General features: G+C 39.4%; 2 protein-coding genes and 2 long non-coding RNA genes across 4 annotated transcripts; all 4 read right to left on the bottom strand.

The window, feature by feature from the left end:
• Positions 1–395: 395 nt before the first annotated feature.
• On the bottom strand, positions 396–3,404 carry LOC119196994 (B-cell receptor CD22-like; the record flags this gene model as incomplete). The annotated part of the gene is made up of 6 exons (XM_062565547.1): positions 396–674; positions 1,007–1,093; positions 1,170–1,454; positions 1,642–1,899; positions 1,987–2,244; positions 3,110–3,404. Coding segments are annotated over 5 exons (1,170 nt in total), but the record flags the coding sequence as incomplete, so codon positions are not given.
• A 148-nt stretch (positions 3,405–3,552) lies between these two features.
• On the bottom strand, positions 3,553–4,471 carry LOC134132859 (uncharacterized). Its single transcript, XR_009957056.1, has 3 exons — positions 4,312–4,471; positions 4,026–4,115; positions 3,553–3,860 (listed from the first exon to the last, which is right to left on the bottom strand). It is a non-coding gene; the product is annotated as an uncharacterized LOC134132859 (long non-coding RNA).
• Positions 4,472–10,479: 6,008 nt separating this feature from the next.
• Positions 10,480–12,052, bottom strand: LOC134132857 (uncharacterized). The gene is made up of 4 exons (XR_009957054.1): positions 11,765–12,052; positions 11,591–11,690; positions 11,308–11,377; positions 10,480–10,736 (listed from the first exon to the last, which is right to left on the bottom strand). It is a non-coding gene; the product is annotated as an uncharacterized LOC134132857 (long non-coding RNA).
• Positions 12,053–12,521: 469 nt separating this feature from the next.
• Positions 12,522–14,780, bottom strand: LOC134132877 (myelin-associated glycoprotein-like). The gene is made up of 5 exons (XM_062565546.1): positions 14,618–14,780; positions 14,075–14,431; positions 13,687–13,983; positions 12,986–13,243; positions 12,522–12,898 (listed from the first exon to the last, which is right to left on the bottom strand). The coding sequence occupies exons 1-5, from the start codon at positions 14,661–14,663 to the stop codon at positions 12,522–12,524; spliced, it is 1,335 nt and encodes a 444-aa protein (XP_062421530.1). The 5' UTR covers positions 14,664–14,780.
• Between the last annotated feature and the right edge of the window lie 3,888 nt (positions 14,781–18,668).

Here is an 18,668-nt window from a genome sequence, read left to right as displayed (position 1 = left end):
AGAGAAAATATTCCTATTTTTTATGATCTATCTCAGACATATCCATGTATATGTAGAACAATCAAAATTATTAATAAAGACTTTTACTCACTGTTTTGTGATTTATTTGACAAAAAAAACTTTTTTTGTCCCCTTTTTTCTAAATACTTATTTTCTTTTATAAATCACTGGTCCATGATTATGTTTTATACACCAGGCCTTACTGTACTTAATGTACCCATAAGTTGTAACAAACTCACAGGTTTAAAATAAAAACTCAAGAGAGCACTGAGACAAAAGCTATGATTGATACATTAAATGTAAACAGAAGCATTACAGATGTGACTTTATTGAAGTGAATAACGTAGAAAAGCATCAGCATTGACTTTAAAGAAAACATTTACTGTTGGATGGTGTACTAAATTTTTTTCATTTCTATGGTTCTTCTGTGTATTTTTCAGTAAAGAGACACAAGATAATAAAATAAAGTGGCATAAAGCTGAGAGCTAAGCTTGAAGCCGTGAGTGTGAGGCATTACTCAGGTTGCATAAGGTGGCCTGCAGTGTGGTTTCATCCCTTCCGCCAGATGGACGTTGGCCTCCGTCTCTTCCTCCCTTGTGTGTCCTCCATCGCTTACATTACTCTTTCAGAAAGGCTTTATTGACATAACTCACGTTGACGTTTGATGATCTGGTCTAGAAGAAAACAAGAGGGCTACTTCAGTAATGGAGAAGTGGGGATAGTCTACACACTGAGGCCCAGTTGGGTTACATAACCTCCATTTAAAACTTTTTATTTTCACATAAAACTGCTTGGTTTAGTTCTGGCTGAAATTAAATGCCAGGGTTGAAGGCTTTAAGGATTATTGTTATTTTCAAAACAAAAAAGCAATAGTTTATGTGCAGTAATTTACAAGTATCTTATTTAATAGTAATTGTATGTGACCTGTGGTAGCAATAGTTATCCAAAGATATTTAAAACAACTTTGTCCCCAAATGCCTTTTGGAGACTGTAGCATTTAACTCACCTGAAAAGATTAGTTATACCAGCGTCGTCCCTATGGCTGCTACCAAAGAGCCGATCAAGAGAGACAAAGAATGGAGGCCTGAAAAGTCTGCACAAACCGTATGAGTCAGTAAAACCAGAGAGAGACAGATTATACAAAATAAAACATCCTCATATCCTTGTACCTAGATTAGTTTTGCCGTTGAATACGAAGCGATCGGAGCCCACAGAGTTGTTACTAAGGCAGACCAGAGAGGACACGTCTTTGTCCAAATAGTTCAGGGTGATTTGGCTCCACTTAACCAAACTCCCAAGGGGAACTTCTGTGGTTGGGATGACAGAGTGATTGACAGCCTCTCCAGCCAATTGCCATAAAAGGGAGGGAAGAGGGTTCCCCTGGCTGATGCAAACACATCGGATCAGGGAATAAAAGCTGACACAGCTTGAAGAAGGAAGAATCTGTGGAGCAACTGAGACAAAGAAGACAATTGGCCTTTTTTAGTGCATGTCTGGTCAAACTTGCTGGGAACAATAAATGCTTAAATTTAACAACTGATACATAAACCTGAGTCTTGGCTTCCGAATGTGTGCAAACAGCAGAGCCATCTTCAGCATATGAACCCACTGGAAACTCTTTACTGTGGAAAATCAACTCACACTGAATGTCCAGCTGAGTCGCTGCTGACTGACCCTCCCCCAGCTCGTTTCTGGCCTCACAGCGGTAGTGACCTCTGTGGCTCGGGTTGACGTTGCTTATGTTCAAGCTCGACCCAGACACCTTCTTCTCATCATCTTTGTACCAGGTGTAGTTGGTCACGGGGGGGTTGGCACGGCTCTTACAGAGCAGAGACACGGAGACCCCCTCCAGTATGGGACCGTCGGGTTGGACAATGACTGTGGTTCCCTTGGGAGGAACTGTAAAAAAAGCATTCACACGTACGGGTTCAGTCCATGTGGACGGTGGATATTTGTCATCTGTGTTTCTGTCGCACTCTGACTCACACTGTACGTCTATCTGAGTGGTGGACGAGTTCTGGCTTCCATATCTGTTACCGACTTGGCAGAAGAAGCTGCTGTCCGCCTCTGAGACATTAGTGGAAAGCAAAGCGTGGAAACCCACTGCCTCCACCTGATCTCCATCCACTTTGTACCAGGTGAACTTGTCCACGGACGGATTTGCGTCGGTGTTGCAGGTCAAGTTCACCGAGGTGCCCTCTATCACGGGACTGGAGTGGCTGACCCATGTGTTGTTTGGAGGATCTGGAAGAGGATTTTGGCAAATCTACTGAGCTCAAGACGTGCTGGTGGATGGATTCTGTTTCCTTGCGACAACGATAACCAGCTGCTGGCTGAAGCTTCTTATTCATGACAGATATGATAGAGGTATGAATCTTATCATCTAGCTCTAAACACCAAATTTAATTTTTTACATGATGTAAAAGTATCATTTAAGACACATGAATTTTTAATCAAACAAAGAAAAATGCTTTTAGCTTTCTTAACCAAAATACGCCTTACTCAATGTTTGGGAGGCAGATTATTGTCACGGTTTGGGTCTGCTTCTTGTCTTATTTTGTAGTTTCATGTCTCTTGTGTTCCTGGGTAACTTCACTTCCTGCCTTGTCCTGTCTTCCCCTGTAATTGTCTGCCGTGTCTGATTGTTTCCACCTGTGTCCAATCACCTGCACCTCCCTTGTGTATTTAAGCCTTGTGAGTCTCTTGTCTTGTGTGGCGTCATTACATGTCAATGTTCATGTCAAGTAAGTCAATTCGTGTTTTCAAGTCCCGGTCCCTGTTTTTGTCTGTTTTGTTTTTGGTTGGAGTGATTTTGAGTTTGAGTTTTTTGATTGTTAAAGTCCTTTTATTTCCCAATACTCCGCGACTGAGTCCTCCCTCCTTACCCTCGCACCCGCGTCCTGACAATTATGAAAAGAATCCTTTGGAACAAATAATTTCATTGACTGCAGTCGTAAACAATAATAAACTGAAATTAAGACTTTGGCTTTGGATAAAAGCGTCGGCTAAATGAAAAATGGGCGAAGATGATGGACTTTTTTACATCATAACATCACATTAAATAATTAAGACATAAATAAACCATTGTAAGCAGCAGAATCGTACTCACAGAGAATGCGGAGGGTCAGATTATTTTCATACTGAAGGTCAGTGTTTCCAGCCTGTCGGCTGTAGAGAGCAGAGCACTGTAACCTCTGTCCGTTGTGGAGGCGGGAAGCAGTGAAGGTCATAACGGAGGTCACAGATGCAGCTTGTTGGTTCTTCTTAACGTCACCTATAGCAGGGGTCCAAGTGAGAGCCGGGGGAAGAAGGGGGCAGGGAGCTACAGCCGAGCACTCCACCCTCACTGGAGCTCCTTCTTGCACCTCCACCGAGGGTGGAGTTATGACCGGTTTAGGCAGTGAGTCTGAGGAGTGAAAAAACAACAGGGAAATGTCAAGAGAGAAACCTGAGGATGTTAGTTGTACATATGTGAGAGTAACAGGTCTTACACAGACCTGTAATGGTGATCTGGACGTTTGTTAGAAAGCTGAACCTCAAAGCGTTGTTACACTGCAGTCTGAAGTAATATGTGTTATTATCTTTTGGTGACATGTTGTGGAAGACGGTGGTGCAGTCCTTTGTATGCAGGTTTCCTGTTAGGTTTCCTTGCAGAATGTTTGCACTTTGTCCAGTGAGCCCAGAGTTAAACACAGTTGGCCCAAACAGCGTGCCTGTTGTCCATATGGCTACACAGGTATCATCCAGGTATTGATCATATGTTGGGAGAATGCTGAAAGTGCAGTTGATCATCACACAGGACCCACTGAGTCCCTGTAGACTCTGAGGCATGAAGCTCGCCCATTCCTGGCATAAACTACCTGATAAAACAATTGCAGCAATATAAATATCTGCCATGGTTAACAAAAACAACAAATTGCACAGTAAGTGTCCCAATAAATGATTAAAAGGAAAAAAAACGTTTTCACTATATGTGAGCACTGTTCTAAGACCACATTAAAACATTTAAATGTGTGAAACCCTACCTCGAAGCAGGCAGCACAGCAGGAAAAGCTGGGCAGCACCTGCCATGCTTTCCTGCTTTCAGGTGGATGAGCCTACAGAGAGATGCTGTGCTGCACACAAAGGAGATCTATTCATCTCTAATTCTGCTTCACCACCACAATATCAGCCAGGGTGATGCACAATAAACACTGTTTTTAGCAGGAAATTAAATATATTTGATAATCACACAAACAACAAGAGATGAAGAAACAAGAAAGAAGAAACATTTAACAGCATCATTTGAGTTTTCTGATATTTTGTTCTTACCTTAAAGCCAACAACGGTGATCAGTACGATGTATTTACTTTTGCTATACGGTTGAAATGCACTTTTTGTAAGTCGCTTTTGGATAAATGCGTCACCAACATGACATGTAATGTAATCAATGAAATGAAATAAAACGTTTTCGAGATTTAAATAGAAAACTCCTGACTTGAACACTGATTCTACGCAGCAAAGAAAAGGTTTTATCAGCATTGAAGGGCGGGGTGATTCAATGAGGGAGTGGCAACCAGCACATTAACACAATTTACTTCCACATACAAACCCACTTGTTCTTCAAAAGTTTGTTCCTGTCTATACAAAGAGGAAGTGAATCAAAACAAAACTTTACATGCATTGTTTTTAAAGGTAGTCAAGTTGCAGATAAAGATAACGCATTTCTAATTTTTTAATCCAAATCAATGGAAAAGAATAGTGTTGTATTAAAGCAATAAGGTATGAGAGGATGTAGTTTATGATTCAATAATGTTACTGTTTCGAGGGTGTAGTTAGGCAACCCTCGACCTGTTTTTTTTTCGGCGATCTCCACCGAGCTAAAAGCTAAAATGTCAGCTAACGTTAGCGCAAAATCTAATGTTTTACTTAAAAGGGCGCAGTGATATGGAACGCTCGGGTCAATGGGAACAACTACTGTACATTATCGCTGAATAATGCACCCCCCGTGACTCACTCTCAACCAATCACAACGCTGGATTTCATATACCTGTGTTATAAAAATATATTTTTTTTATAACCATGTTCCTTCATCCTTAATTTCTCAGAAGAATGTGCAATAGTAATTTAGTTAAACGCCATTTGACAACAACATGGCACTCGACACTGAACCAATAACTAGTGTAGTTGAATGTTGAATATTATACATATCACAAGACAACAGGAAGCACTACTGGAAGAAAATGGGAAGAAAAGAAAGTATGAAAATGCAGACATTGCAATAGTTCAGAAATATTAATCCATGAAGAAAGCATGAAAGATGGAAACAAAGTGCACACAAATGATTATCCATTCATCTCTCATGTCTGCTTTACTATAACAATATCAGTCAGGGTAATGTACAAAAACACTTATTTTAGGCTGGAAATTGGAAAAAACTTTTGTGAAAAAACTTTTTGTTTTGTGATTCCCAGTGTTTGTATTGTTCTTTGTTTTTAACAGCAGAGAAGCACCTTTATATTTCTCTCCACTGTTCATTTGATCAGTAAATGCAATACTGATACTTGATTCTGTGCAGCTCAATGAAAGTTTTATACAACCCTTGAAGGGTCAGTGACAAACAGACTGGTGTTGTGTCTGGATGATCTCTTTAAAGATTCGCATGAGGAGTGGCAACCAGCACAGTAACACAATACACTTCCACATTCAAACCCTGTTGTTCTTTAAAACTGTCTATCTCTCAAAATAAAGAGAGAATAAAACAGAACTCAACATGCATTGTTTGTAAAGTATTTGGAGAAATGTTTTTTGAACAAGCTTGTTGTCAGAACCCTGTTTACCTATTACGAACAAAATAAGAAAATAAGTTTAGACAAAATAAGATATTTGCTTAAAAGACTATTTAAATCAACAGTTCATGACAAATTTTAAAAAGGAACTGTGCATTTAAATAGTAAAATCCACCTTAGACTTGGAAAGTCACAGACTGACAAACCTCTCTCTGTGCAGGTCAGTATTGATTCTGTCTCTGTGTTATAGAAACTCAGGTCAGGATGCCCTCTGTACTGATTACAGGGCAGTTGCTTGATGTAAACGTTGCGTTCTGTTGAACTTCCACCTCAGCATGTTGTAGACATGATGCTATTTGTTTTTCTAGAAGCAAAGGCGGAAGAAGATGAGGAACTAAATTGTCCAAACAAAAGCCACCTGAAAAGGTCAGAATCCTACAAACAGATCTTTATTGTGTGTCATCACAAAAGAAGAAGTATGTGTTGCATCCTATTGCTATGTCCATAAATACAAAATTACTTAAGGAACACGTCTCACAGTTCTTAGAAATATGTATTTTTATTGTAAACAAATACATTTATACAATAATAATGTATTTAAATAATAAATAATGCCGGTCGCAAAATTCATCTAGACATCCCGGTATAGATTTCTAAAACATTTGTTCAAGTGTAAAAGTACTGTAAAAAAAACAGGTGGATAAAAAGGTATTCCATGCAGTTAAGGCATATTGGCATAGTTTGTTTTATTTATTTCAGCACGTGTGTTATCCCTGACTGTCTAAACTGGGGCCTGTTTCAGAAAGGAGGTTAAGTGAAAACTCTGAGTATGTTAACCCTGAAATGAGGGAAACTCTGAGTTTTCTGTTTCAGAATGGGAGGTATGTTAAACCTGAGAAAGCAGAGTAAGTCAAGCCTGTTTCAGAAAGAGAGGTAACTTATACTCAGAGTCAGTTACCATGGCAACTTACTCTGTGAACCTAACCTGGTCGGGAGCAGGTTTTCTTCGGGAAACCCAGAGTTTATTTCGTCTCCTCCCCTTTTTTAAAGAGGAAGTGGTATTTAATCACCTCATTCATTCTTTCGGTATTCATTCATTGCGCACATTTCAGTCACGCAGAGCGCATCAAATCAAGTGAATGAAATGGCATGTCCTTTTATGGACAATCCTGTGGATGAAGAGGCTGCATTAATCCGTAGGGAGTTGCATTTACGTCGGGAGAGGATTTTGAGACCCAGAGTGGATTTTTTGTCATATCCATATTCATTTTTATTTGAGCGGTACCGTTTTTCTTTACAGTCAATAAGATACATCCATAATCTCATCCATCCTTACATCAGAAACATCAGCCATCGCGGCCGTGCTCTAACATCCGAGCAGATGCTTTGCGTTGCATTCCGTTTCTTTGCAAATGGTAGTTTTCTGTATAACATTGGGGATGCAGAACATATCAGTAAGGCTACTGTTTGCAGAGTTGTAAGGAAAGTGTCCCTCCAGGAATTCCCTCAGCCATTGGCCTTCCAGCATTCAGGCTCAGGGCCATCTCCTCTGCATTTGTCAGAGGTGGTGGTGCAGGTCCTCCCCCCGTTTTGCGAGCCTCTGCCTTCTTTCTGTTGGCTGAGTAGTCAAATGAGAATGAACATTTAGACCCATGTCAAAAATGCTGCTGCACTGCTAGACACTGGATGCTATTTAGTTATTTATATGTCAAATGTTTGTAAAGTCAGGTAGACTACAACCATGATATGTTCAAGCCTTACCTGATTGAATTATGTTTTTATATTATATATTTATATTTTCAGCTGCTGCCATGTTCTTTTAATGCCTGCAGGATTGCACCTACATGAAAATTAAAATGAGGTTGAATAACACACTGTTCTTCCAGTTTCACTTCTGATATTATAACAGTTGGGCAAGTCACTTATATTACTAACTACAACTGGCTTCTTCAACAGTGTAATTAGATTAATGTAATAATGACTATCTCTAGAAAGTATTGATCTACTTATTACTAATTACTTTCTAAATCCCATATCAACCTCAACCACTTGAACAATACAAGGAGAGACAAGAAACTGCACTTTTAATGCTTTCAAATAAACATTATACAATTGCATGAATTATTCTTGAAAAAATATATCTTTTAAAATTTGATGTTAAATCCACTATTGTTTTATACAGAATTGCTTTATAGTTTATGCAGCATTTAATGCAATTAAATCATATTTTACTTTAAATTACGGAATTAAATTACAGTTTTTAGATTACATAGAAATTAATTACACACAACACTGTATAACAGTAATTCAAATGTAAACTTACGCATTGACTCGAGCAGCTATTTTCTCCCAAGCTAACTCTCTGTCCTTCGCCGCTGCAGCCGTGTTGCTTTTTAAAAAAAATATATGTTCGTACTTTCCATATGCTTGCATAAGCACATCCAGTTCTGCTGGTGAAAAATATGAAGACCTCTTTTTGTCTGGCGCTGTTGCCATGGTGACTCGTAATATCTGCGCTCCATTGATAATGGCTTTTTATAGTTGTGGTGCACGCGCTTAACTCAGAGTAGGTCAACTCAGAGTTGATTGAACTAACTCATTTCAGCTGTTCTGTAACCGAAAACTCAGAGTTTCCCATCTCAGGGTAAGTCAACTCAGAGTTCAAGTTTTAACTCAGAGTTGGTTGAACCTCCTTATTGAAACAGGCCCCTGGACGCGGTAAAACATGTCGATCTTTGTTTTGTCTTTGTTAATTGGTTTGTCCTGACACTAACAGCCAATCCAATTCCACTCTCAGGTAGAGGGGCGGGGCTTAGGCGCATGGCGTCAGGTTCAGTGAATTCAGAGAAATGCAGAAGCCAGTTAACACCGTCAGTGAACAGATACTAATGTATAGTGTCATAACTGTTGTGTTTTGCTACATTTATAGTTTAAAGTGAACAGTATATTTTATAGAAATGTTGTATAGGGAACTAGAAATACCTTAAGTTGAATAGAATGTACATTCCACCATGTAGCCAGCAGAGGGCAGGGTGGCGCTCTATTTTGCTTGAGACAGGCTTTACGGCAGTGAAACGATTTACGACCACAACGTTGGAGTTTCCTCATTCTGCGGAGCGAGGCGCGATGACGTGAAAGAGCTGTGTGTCATTTGTGTGTCCTGTTTACAGAATCCTATCATCTGCCAAGTCCAGTGCAAGAATATTCTGGTACAGTAATATGCCATTAAAATGTAAGATAAAGGGACCTAATAAGAGGCAATAATCTTTTGTTTGCAAAATGAGCAAACCACAATTGTAAGACAAATTGTATTAGTGTAAAAACAGGTAATTGCACCATTAGATTTAAAACTGAACCCAGGGCCCCGTCCACAGTACTACTACACCTAGCAGATGATTGTATTACTAAACAGCTACATGGGACGCGTGTTACATTAAAAAAAGAAGTTACACACTTCAGCACACTATATTGTGACTTTAAAAAAATAAAATATTGTCACTCCTTTATGACTTTATGTCTTCACAAACTATATTGTGATTTTTACTATACTTTCAGGGCAAGACACTTAAGGTCATTGCAAAAGAGGCTGGATGTTCACAGAGCTCTGTGTCCAAGCACATTAATAGAGAGGTGAAGGGAAGTAAAAAATGTGGTAGAAAAAAAGTGTACAAGCAATATGGATGACCGCACCCTGGAGAGGATTCAACAATGTGGGGGGGATTCAGAAAGATCAAGAATGGTATCCCTGTTCTTATTAGCCAGTAGAAAATCAATAGAAAAATCCCTAGAAAATCTATGGGGCATTGTGAAGAGGATGATGCGATATGCCAGACCCAACAATGCAGAAGAGCTGAAGGCCACTATCGGAGCAACCTGGGCAACACCAGAGCTGTGCCACAGACTGATCCACTCCATGCCACGCTGCATTAATGCAGTAATTCAGGCAAAAGGAGCCCCAACTAAGTACTGAGGGCTGTACATGCTCATACTTTTCATGTTCATACTTCTCAGAGTTCTTCTTTGTATTGGTCTTAAGTAATATTCTAATTTTCTGAGATAGTGAAAATGTGATTTTCCTTAGTTGTCAGTTATAATCATCAAAATTAAAAGAACTAAACATTTGAAATATATCAGTCTGTGTATATTGAATGAAGTTCACTTTTTGAATGGAATTGGTGAAATAAATCAACTTTTTGATGGTATTCTAATTATATGACCAGCACCTGTATATAAACTATGATATGACTTTTCAGAGGTTTCTATCTAAGTACATAACAGTAGGAAGGAAAGTGATTAATATTACGAGCTACATTTAAAGCAACTTAAATATGAACATCAAAATAAACTTGTTCTAAATCCAGGATTATGAAAGAAAGAATGGGCAATTAATCATATTTTAAATATTTATTGACATACCCAAATTTGTGAGCAGCACAAGATGACATGACTTTTTCCTGAAGGACTGTGTACACAATCTGCTAAATACCGTACATCTGCCAACAGAACAGCTTCTATGTTTAACAAACAAGCAGTTTTACAAAAAACATTTGTAAATGTTGTAACAAACACTCCAACGGTTTTAATTAATAAAATGATAACAGAGCTGAAAGACAAAAGATACAACTGAAATAGTGTAATATTAGAGTGTGACTCTATTGAAATGAACATCAGCAATGACTTTAGGGACAGAATTTACTGTTGGATGGTGGTATACTAAATGATTTTCATTTCTATGGTTCTTTTTTCAGTAAAGAGACACAAGATAATGAAATAAAGATGCAAAAAGTTGAGAGCTAAACTTGAAGGTGTGAGTGTGAGACATTACTCAGGTTCCTCTTTCCCGAGCTTACCCCTTGAATCATCCTTGAGCTTTGCAAAGTCCACACTGGCATAATGAAGAGATTCTTCCTCATTCTCTTCCAGAAAGGCTTTATTGTCATAAATCACGTTGACGTTTGATGATCTGGTCTAGAAGAAAGAGGGCTACTTCAGTAATGGAGAAGATGGGATAGTCTACACACTGAGGCCCAGCTGGGTTACATAACCTCCATTTAAAACAACGTTTCCTTTTTATATTACACTTCATGTTACACTATGATGTTTTTATTGCATTCTTTACCGAGATTGAGGATTTAGGATTGAATACATTTTTATAGCATCCTATGTTTGGATATTCTTATTTACATGATATTCTAGACTTTTTATAAATTTTATTGCACAACTAAGTAATGGATATTATTTTTTCTAAAAACTTTTTATGTGCTGTACTATGACGTAATACACTAAGACAGATTAATGGCATACTTTGTCTTTCATTGCATACATTTTTTACATTTCATGATGTACTACATTAGGACACTTGTGTAGCATAGTATGCTTTAAGATGAAAATTACATTTTGTATACTTTACTCGTCATCTTTCAAATGCATTTGTACTTCCTCAAGTGTTTGACTGGTACATTAAATGAGTTTCCTTGATAGTGGATGTGTGAAGGTTCCTGTTTTGATGCATCTCCATGTTCGTAGGACGTAAACTTACCCCATCAGCAACTACAACGATAGAAGTGTCCTGCGATACCTTCTTTGTTGAAGGCTGTATTTTTCCTTTTCTACAACAACAAAAAAACAATAGTTCATGTCCAGTAATTTACAAGTGTCTTATTAAATCATTGTATTCAACCTGTGGCAGCTATAGTTGTCAAATGATATTTCAAAGCCATCCTGGTTACCTTCCAAGTCACATGAGTGACAACAACCTCATAAATGACCTCTGGAGAGTTTAGCATTAAGGGTATCAGCTGCTGTCTGTTCCTGTTTCTCACCTGACAAAGATTAGTAACATCAGCCCACAAACCAGCATCGTCCCTATGGCTCCCACCAAAAAGCCGATGAATAGAAACAAAGGATGGAGGCCTAAAGAGTCTGCACAAACCATACAAGTCAGTGAAACCAGAGAGAGACCGATCATACAAAAAAACATCCTCATATCCCTGTACCTAGATCAGTGTTGGTGAAGGACACGTTGAATACGAAGCGATCGGAGCCCACAGAGTTGTTACTAAGGCAGACTAGAGAGGACACGTCTTTGTCCAAATAGTTCAGGGTGATTTGGCTCCACTTAACCAAACTCCCATGGGGAACTTCTGTGGTTGGGATGACAGAGTGATTGACAGCCTCTCCAGCCAATTCCCAAAAAAGGGAGGGAAGAGGGTTGCCCTGACTGATGCAAACACATCGGATCAGGGAACTGTTCCTGACACAACTTGAAGAAGGAAGAATCTGTGGAGCAACTGAGACAAAGAAGACAATTGGTATTTTTTTGGTGCATGTCTGGTCAAACTTGGGGGATATGATGGCAAAGATTCACATCTCTCCTGTATTGCCACAGTCAGAATTCAAGAAAACTTAATCTTCAATTTCTGAGTTCATTTTGCTTTCATGCCAAAATAGAAAAGAAGCCCGTGAAGGGCCAAAAAAATGGAACTTTAAAGATCTGCAATCCCAGAAGATCTATGCAAACCATGTCTGCTAATGATCTTGCACCATGATCAAATAAACTAGTGGAGAACTATTAAAGGATACCAGAGTGCAATAAGAAGCATAAGCAGAATGTTTAGTTTGTAGACAAACAAAAAGCGACAAAAATCTTTTTTTTGTTTGGAAATCTCAATACAAAACCGTAAAATGTCCAATTCCAAAGCAGCAGACGCAAGGAACAGGAATCGCTGACATAGAAAAGACTTTGAGGTTTGGTCACGCAACTTGAAGATGTGACACTGACTGAGTCTTGTCTTCAGAATGTGTGCAAACAGCAGAGCCATCTTCAGCATATGAACCCACTGGAAACTCTCTACTGTGGAAAATCAACTCACACTGAATGTCCAGCTGAGTCGCTGCTGACTGACCCTCCCCCAGCTCGTTTCTGGCCTCACAGCGGTAGTGACCTCTGTGGCTCGGGTCGACGTTGCTTATATTCAAGCTCGACCCAGACACCTTCTTCTCCTCATCTTTGTACCAGGTGTAGTTGGTCACGGGGGGGTTGGCACGGCTCTTACAGAGCAGAGACACGGAGACCCCCTCCAGTATGGGACCGTCGGGTTGGACAATGACTGTGGTTCCCTTGGGAGGAACTGTAAAAAAAGCATTCACGCGCACGGGTTCAGTCCATGTGGACGGTGGATATTTGTCATCTGTGTTTCTGTCGCACTCTGACTCACACTGTACGTCTATCTGAGTGGTGGACGAGTTCTGGCTTCCATATCTGTTACCGACTTGGCAGAAGAAGCTGCTGTCCGCCTCTGAGACATTAGTGGAAAGCAAAGCGTGGAAACCCACTGCCTCCACCTGATCTCCATCCACTTTGTACCAGGTGAACTTGTCCACGGACGGATTTGCGTCGGTGTTGCAGGTCAAGTTCACCGAGGTGCCCTCTATCACGGGACTGGAGTGGCTGACCCATGTGTTGTTTGGAGGATCTGGAAGAGGATTTTGGCAAATCTACTGAGCTCAAGACGTGCTGGTGGATGGATTCTGTTTCCTTGCGACAACGATAACCAGCTGCTGGCTGAAGCTTCTTATTCATGACAGATATGACAAAGGTATGCATCGTATCATCTAACTCTTAACACCAAATTCATTTTTTTCATGATGTAAAAATATCACTTTAAGACACATGAATTTTGAATCAAACAACAACAACAAAACATATTTTAGCTTTCTTAAGCAAAATACGCCTTACTCCAAATTTGGGAGGCAGATTATGAAAAGAATCCTTTGAAACAAATAATTTCATTGAGTCTGCATGTTTAAACAGTAACAAACTGAACATGAAGATGGGCAAAGATGACAGGCTTTTTACATGTCATATTATACAATTAAGACATAAATAAACCATTTTAAGCAGCAGAATCGTACTCACAGAGAACGCGGAGGGTCAGATTATTTTCATACTGAAGGTCAGTGTTTCCAGCCTGTCGGCTGTAGAGAGCAGAGCACTGTAACCTCTGTCCGTTGTGGAGGCGGGAAGCATTGAAGGTCATAACGGAGGTCACAGATGCAGCTTGTTGGTTCTTCTTAACGTCACCTATAGCAGGGGTCCAAGTGAGAGCCGGGGGAAGAAGGGGGCAGGGAGCTACAGCCGAGCACTCCACCCTCACTGGAGCTCCTTCTTGCACCTCCCCCGAGGGTGGAGTTATGACCGGTTTAGGCAGTGAGTCTGAGGAGTGAAAAAACAACAGGGAAATGTCAAGAGAGAAACCTGAGGATGTTAGTTGTACATATGTGAGAGTAACAGGTGTTACACAGACCTGTAATGGTGATGGTGGTGCCGTTTGTTGGAAAGCTGAACTTCAAAGCGTTGTTACAATCCAGTCTGAAGTAATATTTGTTATTATCTTTTGGTGACATGTTGTGGAAGACGGTGGTGCAGTTCTTTGTACGCAGGTTTCCTGTTAGGTGTCCTTGCAGAATGTTTGCACTTTGTCCAGTGAGCTCAGAGTTGAACACTGTCGTAGAGCCGTCATTCCATTTGGCTACACAGGTATCATCCAGGTATTGATCAAATGTTGGGAGAATGCTGAAAATGCAGTTGATCCTCACACAGGACCCACTGAGTCCCTGTAGACTCTGAGGCATGAAGCTCGCCCATTCCTGGCATAAACTACCTGATAAAACAATTTTCAGCAATATAAATATCTGCCATGTTTAACAAAAACAACAAATTGCACAGTAAGTGTCCCAATAAATGATTAAAAGGAAAAATTAAACAACCAACAACAATCTAACATTTTCACTATATGTGACCACTGTTCTAAGACAACATAAAAACATTTAAATGTGTGAAACCGTACCTTGAAGCAGGCAGCACAGCAGGAAAAGCTGGGCAGCACCTGCCATGCTTTCCTGCTTTCAGGTGGATGAGCCTACAGAGAGATGCTGTGCTGCACACAAAGGAGATCTATTCATCTCTAATTCTGCTTCACCATCACAATATCAGCCAGGGTGATGCACAATAAACACTGTTTTTAGCAGGAAATTAAATATATTTGATAATCACACAAACAAAAAGAGGTTATCAAACAATCTATGTTTTGTGATTCCAGGTGTTTGTATCATTTATATACACAAAATACTTCCACATACAAACCCACTTGTTCTTCAAAAGTTTGTTCCTGTCTATACAAAGAGGAAGTGAATCAAAACAAAACTTAACATGCATTGTTTTTAAAGGTAGTCAAGTTGCAGATAAAGATAACGCATTTCTAATTTTTTAATCCAAATCAATGGAAAAGAATAGTGTTGTATTAAAGCAATAACGTACGAGAGTCTGTACTTTAGATTCAATAATGTTACTGTTTCGAGGGTGTAGTTAGGCAACCCCCAAACTGTTCGGCGATCTCCACTGAGCTAAAAGCTAAAATGTCAGCTAACGTTAGCGCAAAATCTAATGTGTTACTTTAAAAGGCCGCAAAATATATATTTTTTAAAACCATGTTCCTTCATCCTTAATTTCTCAGAAGAATGTGCAATAAGATATTTGGTTAAACACCATTTGACAACATGGCACTCGACACTGAACCAATAACTAGTGTAGTTGAATGTTGAATATTATACATATCACAAGACAACAGGAAGGACTACTGGAAGAAAATGGGAAGAAAAGAAAGTATGAAAATGCAGACATTGCAATAGTTCAGAAATATTAATCCATGAAGAAAGCATGAAAGATGGAAACAAAGTGCACACAAATGATTATCCATTCATCTCTCATGTCTGCTTTACTATCACAATATCAGTCAGGGTAATGTAAAAAAACACTTATTTTAGGCTGGAAATTGGAAAAAAACTTTTGTGAAAAAACTTTTTGTTTTGTGATTCCCATTGTTTGTATTGTTGTTTTTAACAGCAGAGAAGCACCTTTATATTTCTCTCCACTGTTCATTTGATCAGTAAATGCAATACTGATACTTGATTCTGTGCAGCTCAATGAATGTTTTATACAACCCTGAAGGGTCAGTGACAAACAGACTGGTGGTGTGTTTGGATGATCTCTTTAAAGATTTGCATGAGGAGTGGCAACCAGCACAGTAACACAATACACTTCCACATTCAAACCCTCTTGTTCTTTAAAACTGTCTATCTCGCGGAAGAAGATGAGGAACTTAATTGTCCAAACAAAAGTCACCTGAAAAGGTCAGAATCCTACAAACAGATATTTATTGTGTGTCATCACAAAAGAAGAAGTATGTGTTGTGCATCACATTGCTGTGTCCATAGAGTTTTAATTCAATTTTTTTTGCAATAATATCAACATTACATAGAACACATCTTACGGTTACGAAAAAATGAATTTTTATTCTAAAAAGAATGCATTATGTGCCACCTCATAACATTTTTTAAATTCTGATCTTGCAAAATCTCCAACTTAGCAGAGAGAATGGCCTCTTCTTTTATTGACTAAGCTCAGACATACCATCGTATACGTAGCCAGAGTTTCCTCGGCAGACAGTCACATCTAAAATAATGAACAATACCATAGAGCAGAGGTCACTAACTGGCGGGCCACGGTCCGGATCAGCAAGAAGCCATCCCATCTGGACCCGGACCAAAAGTTTAAAAAAAAAAAGACTTGTGATTTAAACGTGACAGCGCAGCTTTACTCGCCTTTACGGTATCGACTTAAAGCAATTGCATTCGAGTAAAACCATCCCACGTGACTACTCGACTAATCGAGCCTTTGCATTCTAGGCAGGACGATGATATCGTCTCCTTTCTGTGGACAGACGATAGAGATAGCAGCAAATTACAGACAAAACGACAGTAGGAAGAAAAGAAAGATAGCGATGTTTGAGAAAAAGACGAATGAGACTGAGAAAGTGAGAGAAAGGGACGATTGAGAAAAATGAGGAAGAAATGGACAGGAAAATTAGAGTATTTAATTCATAATTGTTACGTTCCAGCTCCCAAAAGGGAGGGGAACATGACAACCCACTGCTGGGGCCCACCGATGCCAGAAAAAGGGGTATGGAGTCGCGGTGCGAGAAAAGGACACGAACACCAAATACTGTACAAATGCTTTTATTAAGCACGAAAAAAATATGTACTAGGGCCGGACTCAATTAAAAATATTAATCTAATTAATTAGAGGCTTTGTAATTAATTAATCAAAATTTCGCATTTTAATTGCATAAATATTTGACCTGAGGACAGTGAGAAGTAATTTTTTTCACATGGATTTTTATTTTTGCTCAACCAATTCCAGCAGACAAGTGTAGCAATAGCATATTTAGAAATATAGTACTTTCAGAAGTTCAGGTAGCCTATAGGTAAGTAGACCTTCTGTAAACTAGTTTTTTTTTAAGTAGACCAATACTTTCAAGTACATTCAGAACATTGGTTATTTTTTCAGACGTGGACTTAGTTACCCTGGTCCTTAAACCAGTCATCTGGTGCAGTGTGGGTTGGGTGTGGGTCCTTGTAACGTCCACGCTAGCTGCTAATTGTTTGTTTTGTTGAGGTGATACTTGAGGCTCGATGTGAATTCCTTGTTGCACAGCTTGCACACAACCACGCTCTTATCGACGCTTCCATCCGTGTGTTTATTATAATAAGATTTCCCATTCACGGGGCCACCCGACACGGTCTCGTCAGCTTCTTCATTCATGTTCACTGTGGTTTGTTGTGGTCTGAAGTCATGAACGCTGGTTGGTGCTCCAGTATAATCGGTCCTCCGAAACTCATCCAGTGAGAAATGTTCCGCGGTGCCAAAAATAAGTAAAAATGCGTAAAAAATGTTTAATGTGTTATTTTTTGTGTAATTAATTAATCTTAATTCACATTATTAATTAATCATAATTAACGCACTAAAGTCCCGGCCCTAACATTTACATGAATAAACAATAACTTTCTGGGAAAAGGGGAGGGCTGGACGGACCAAAACAAAGAAATAAACAAAAAGGTCCCCACCCCTAACCTATACTAACCCCTAATAGAAAATACAATCTCTTCCTGGCACACGGTCAAGGCGCCCTAACCAAACGTACAGGTGGTGGTCCGCCCAGGTCTAAACTAAGGTTTCTAGACAGAGAAGTAAACCTACAGGTGATATATACCCCGGGGTAGCTCTAAATCTACTCCCCACTCCCTGTGAACAAAAGAGGAAACAAATAATTAGTCAAAAGGATACAAACAAACAATTGTTCCCTCCAGGAACAGAAGTTAGGTTATTTGACACAAACGATACACACTGAAATCTCCCCACACAGGGTACAAACCAAAGACCAAGTAACAGCATTAGCAGCGAGAGAGAACTGGTCCAAAACTGGGCTTTTTAAAGAGCCCAGCCAGCTGCGACCACTGACGAGTGGGTGGAGCTCCGGGTCCCAATCCTACCTGGAAAACCAACACACACACACACACACCCACACAACTACAAGCAATCCCCGAATCAGAATCATTATACAAACCCAGAACTCTGGGGACGTAACAATAATGGACAGTTTGGTTTCTGTTCATACTTCCCACTGCAGCACTAAACCCGTTTCTCATATGCTCAGAACCCGTTGAAACGTCATCATGAGGCGCAATGATCTCCTCCACCTGAGGAGAACAGCCCTGATGCATTCAGGTACAGGTTTAAAGTCCTAGCAGGAAAAAATGGATCTTAATCCTCCCGCTTACCAAAAATTCTATTAAGCTGTTCAAATGTTCAAATGTGTTATGTGTTAAGATTTATTATTTATAATTTGCTGAGACTGTCAAGTCCAAATGTGAAACAAAGAAGGGGAAATTGAAGCTTATCTGCGTTTTTTTTTATTTTTTTAATTGAAGCACTTTATGTGAACATACTATACTATGGCTTTTTTAAACCAAAATAAATACTAGACATAGAGTAATAGACTT

This window comes from Pungitius pungitius, chromosome 11, assembly GCF_949316345.1.
Source record: "Pungitius pungitius chromosome 11, fPunPun2.1, whole genome shotgun sequence".
In the NCBI taxonomy this organism is placed as follows: Eukaryota; Metazoa; Chordata; class Actinopteri; order Perciformes; family Gasterosteidae; genus Pungitius; species Pungitius pungitius.
This window is presented reverse-complemented; position numbering and strand designations above follow the sequence as displayed.

Coding starts and splice junctions, on each gene's coding strand:
- LOC134132877 (XM_062565546.1), bottom strand. CDS start 14,663: ATGGCAGGTGCTGCCCAGCTTTTCCTGCTGTGCTGCCTGCTTCAAG. Junction 13,244..13,686: donor TCTGACCCTCCGCGTTCTCT/GTGAGTACGATT, acceptor ATCCTCTTCCAG/ATCCTCCAAACAACACATGG. Junction 12,899..12,985: donor CACTCAGATAGACGTACAGT/GTGAGTCAGAGT, acceptor CTTTTTTTACAG/TTCCTCCCAAGGGAACCACA.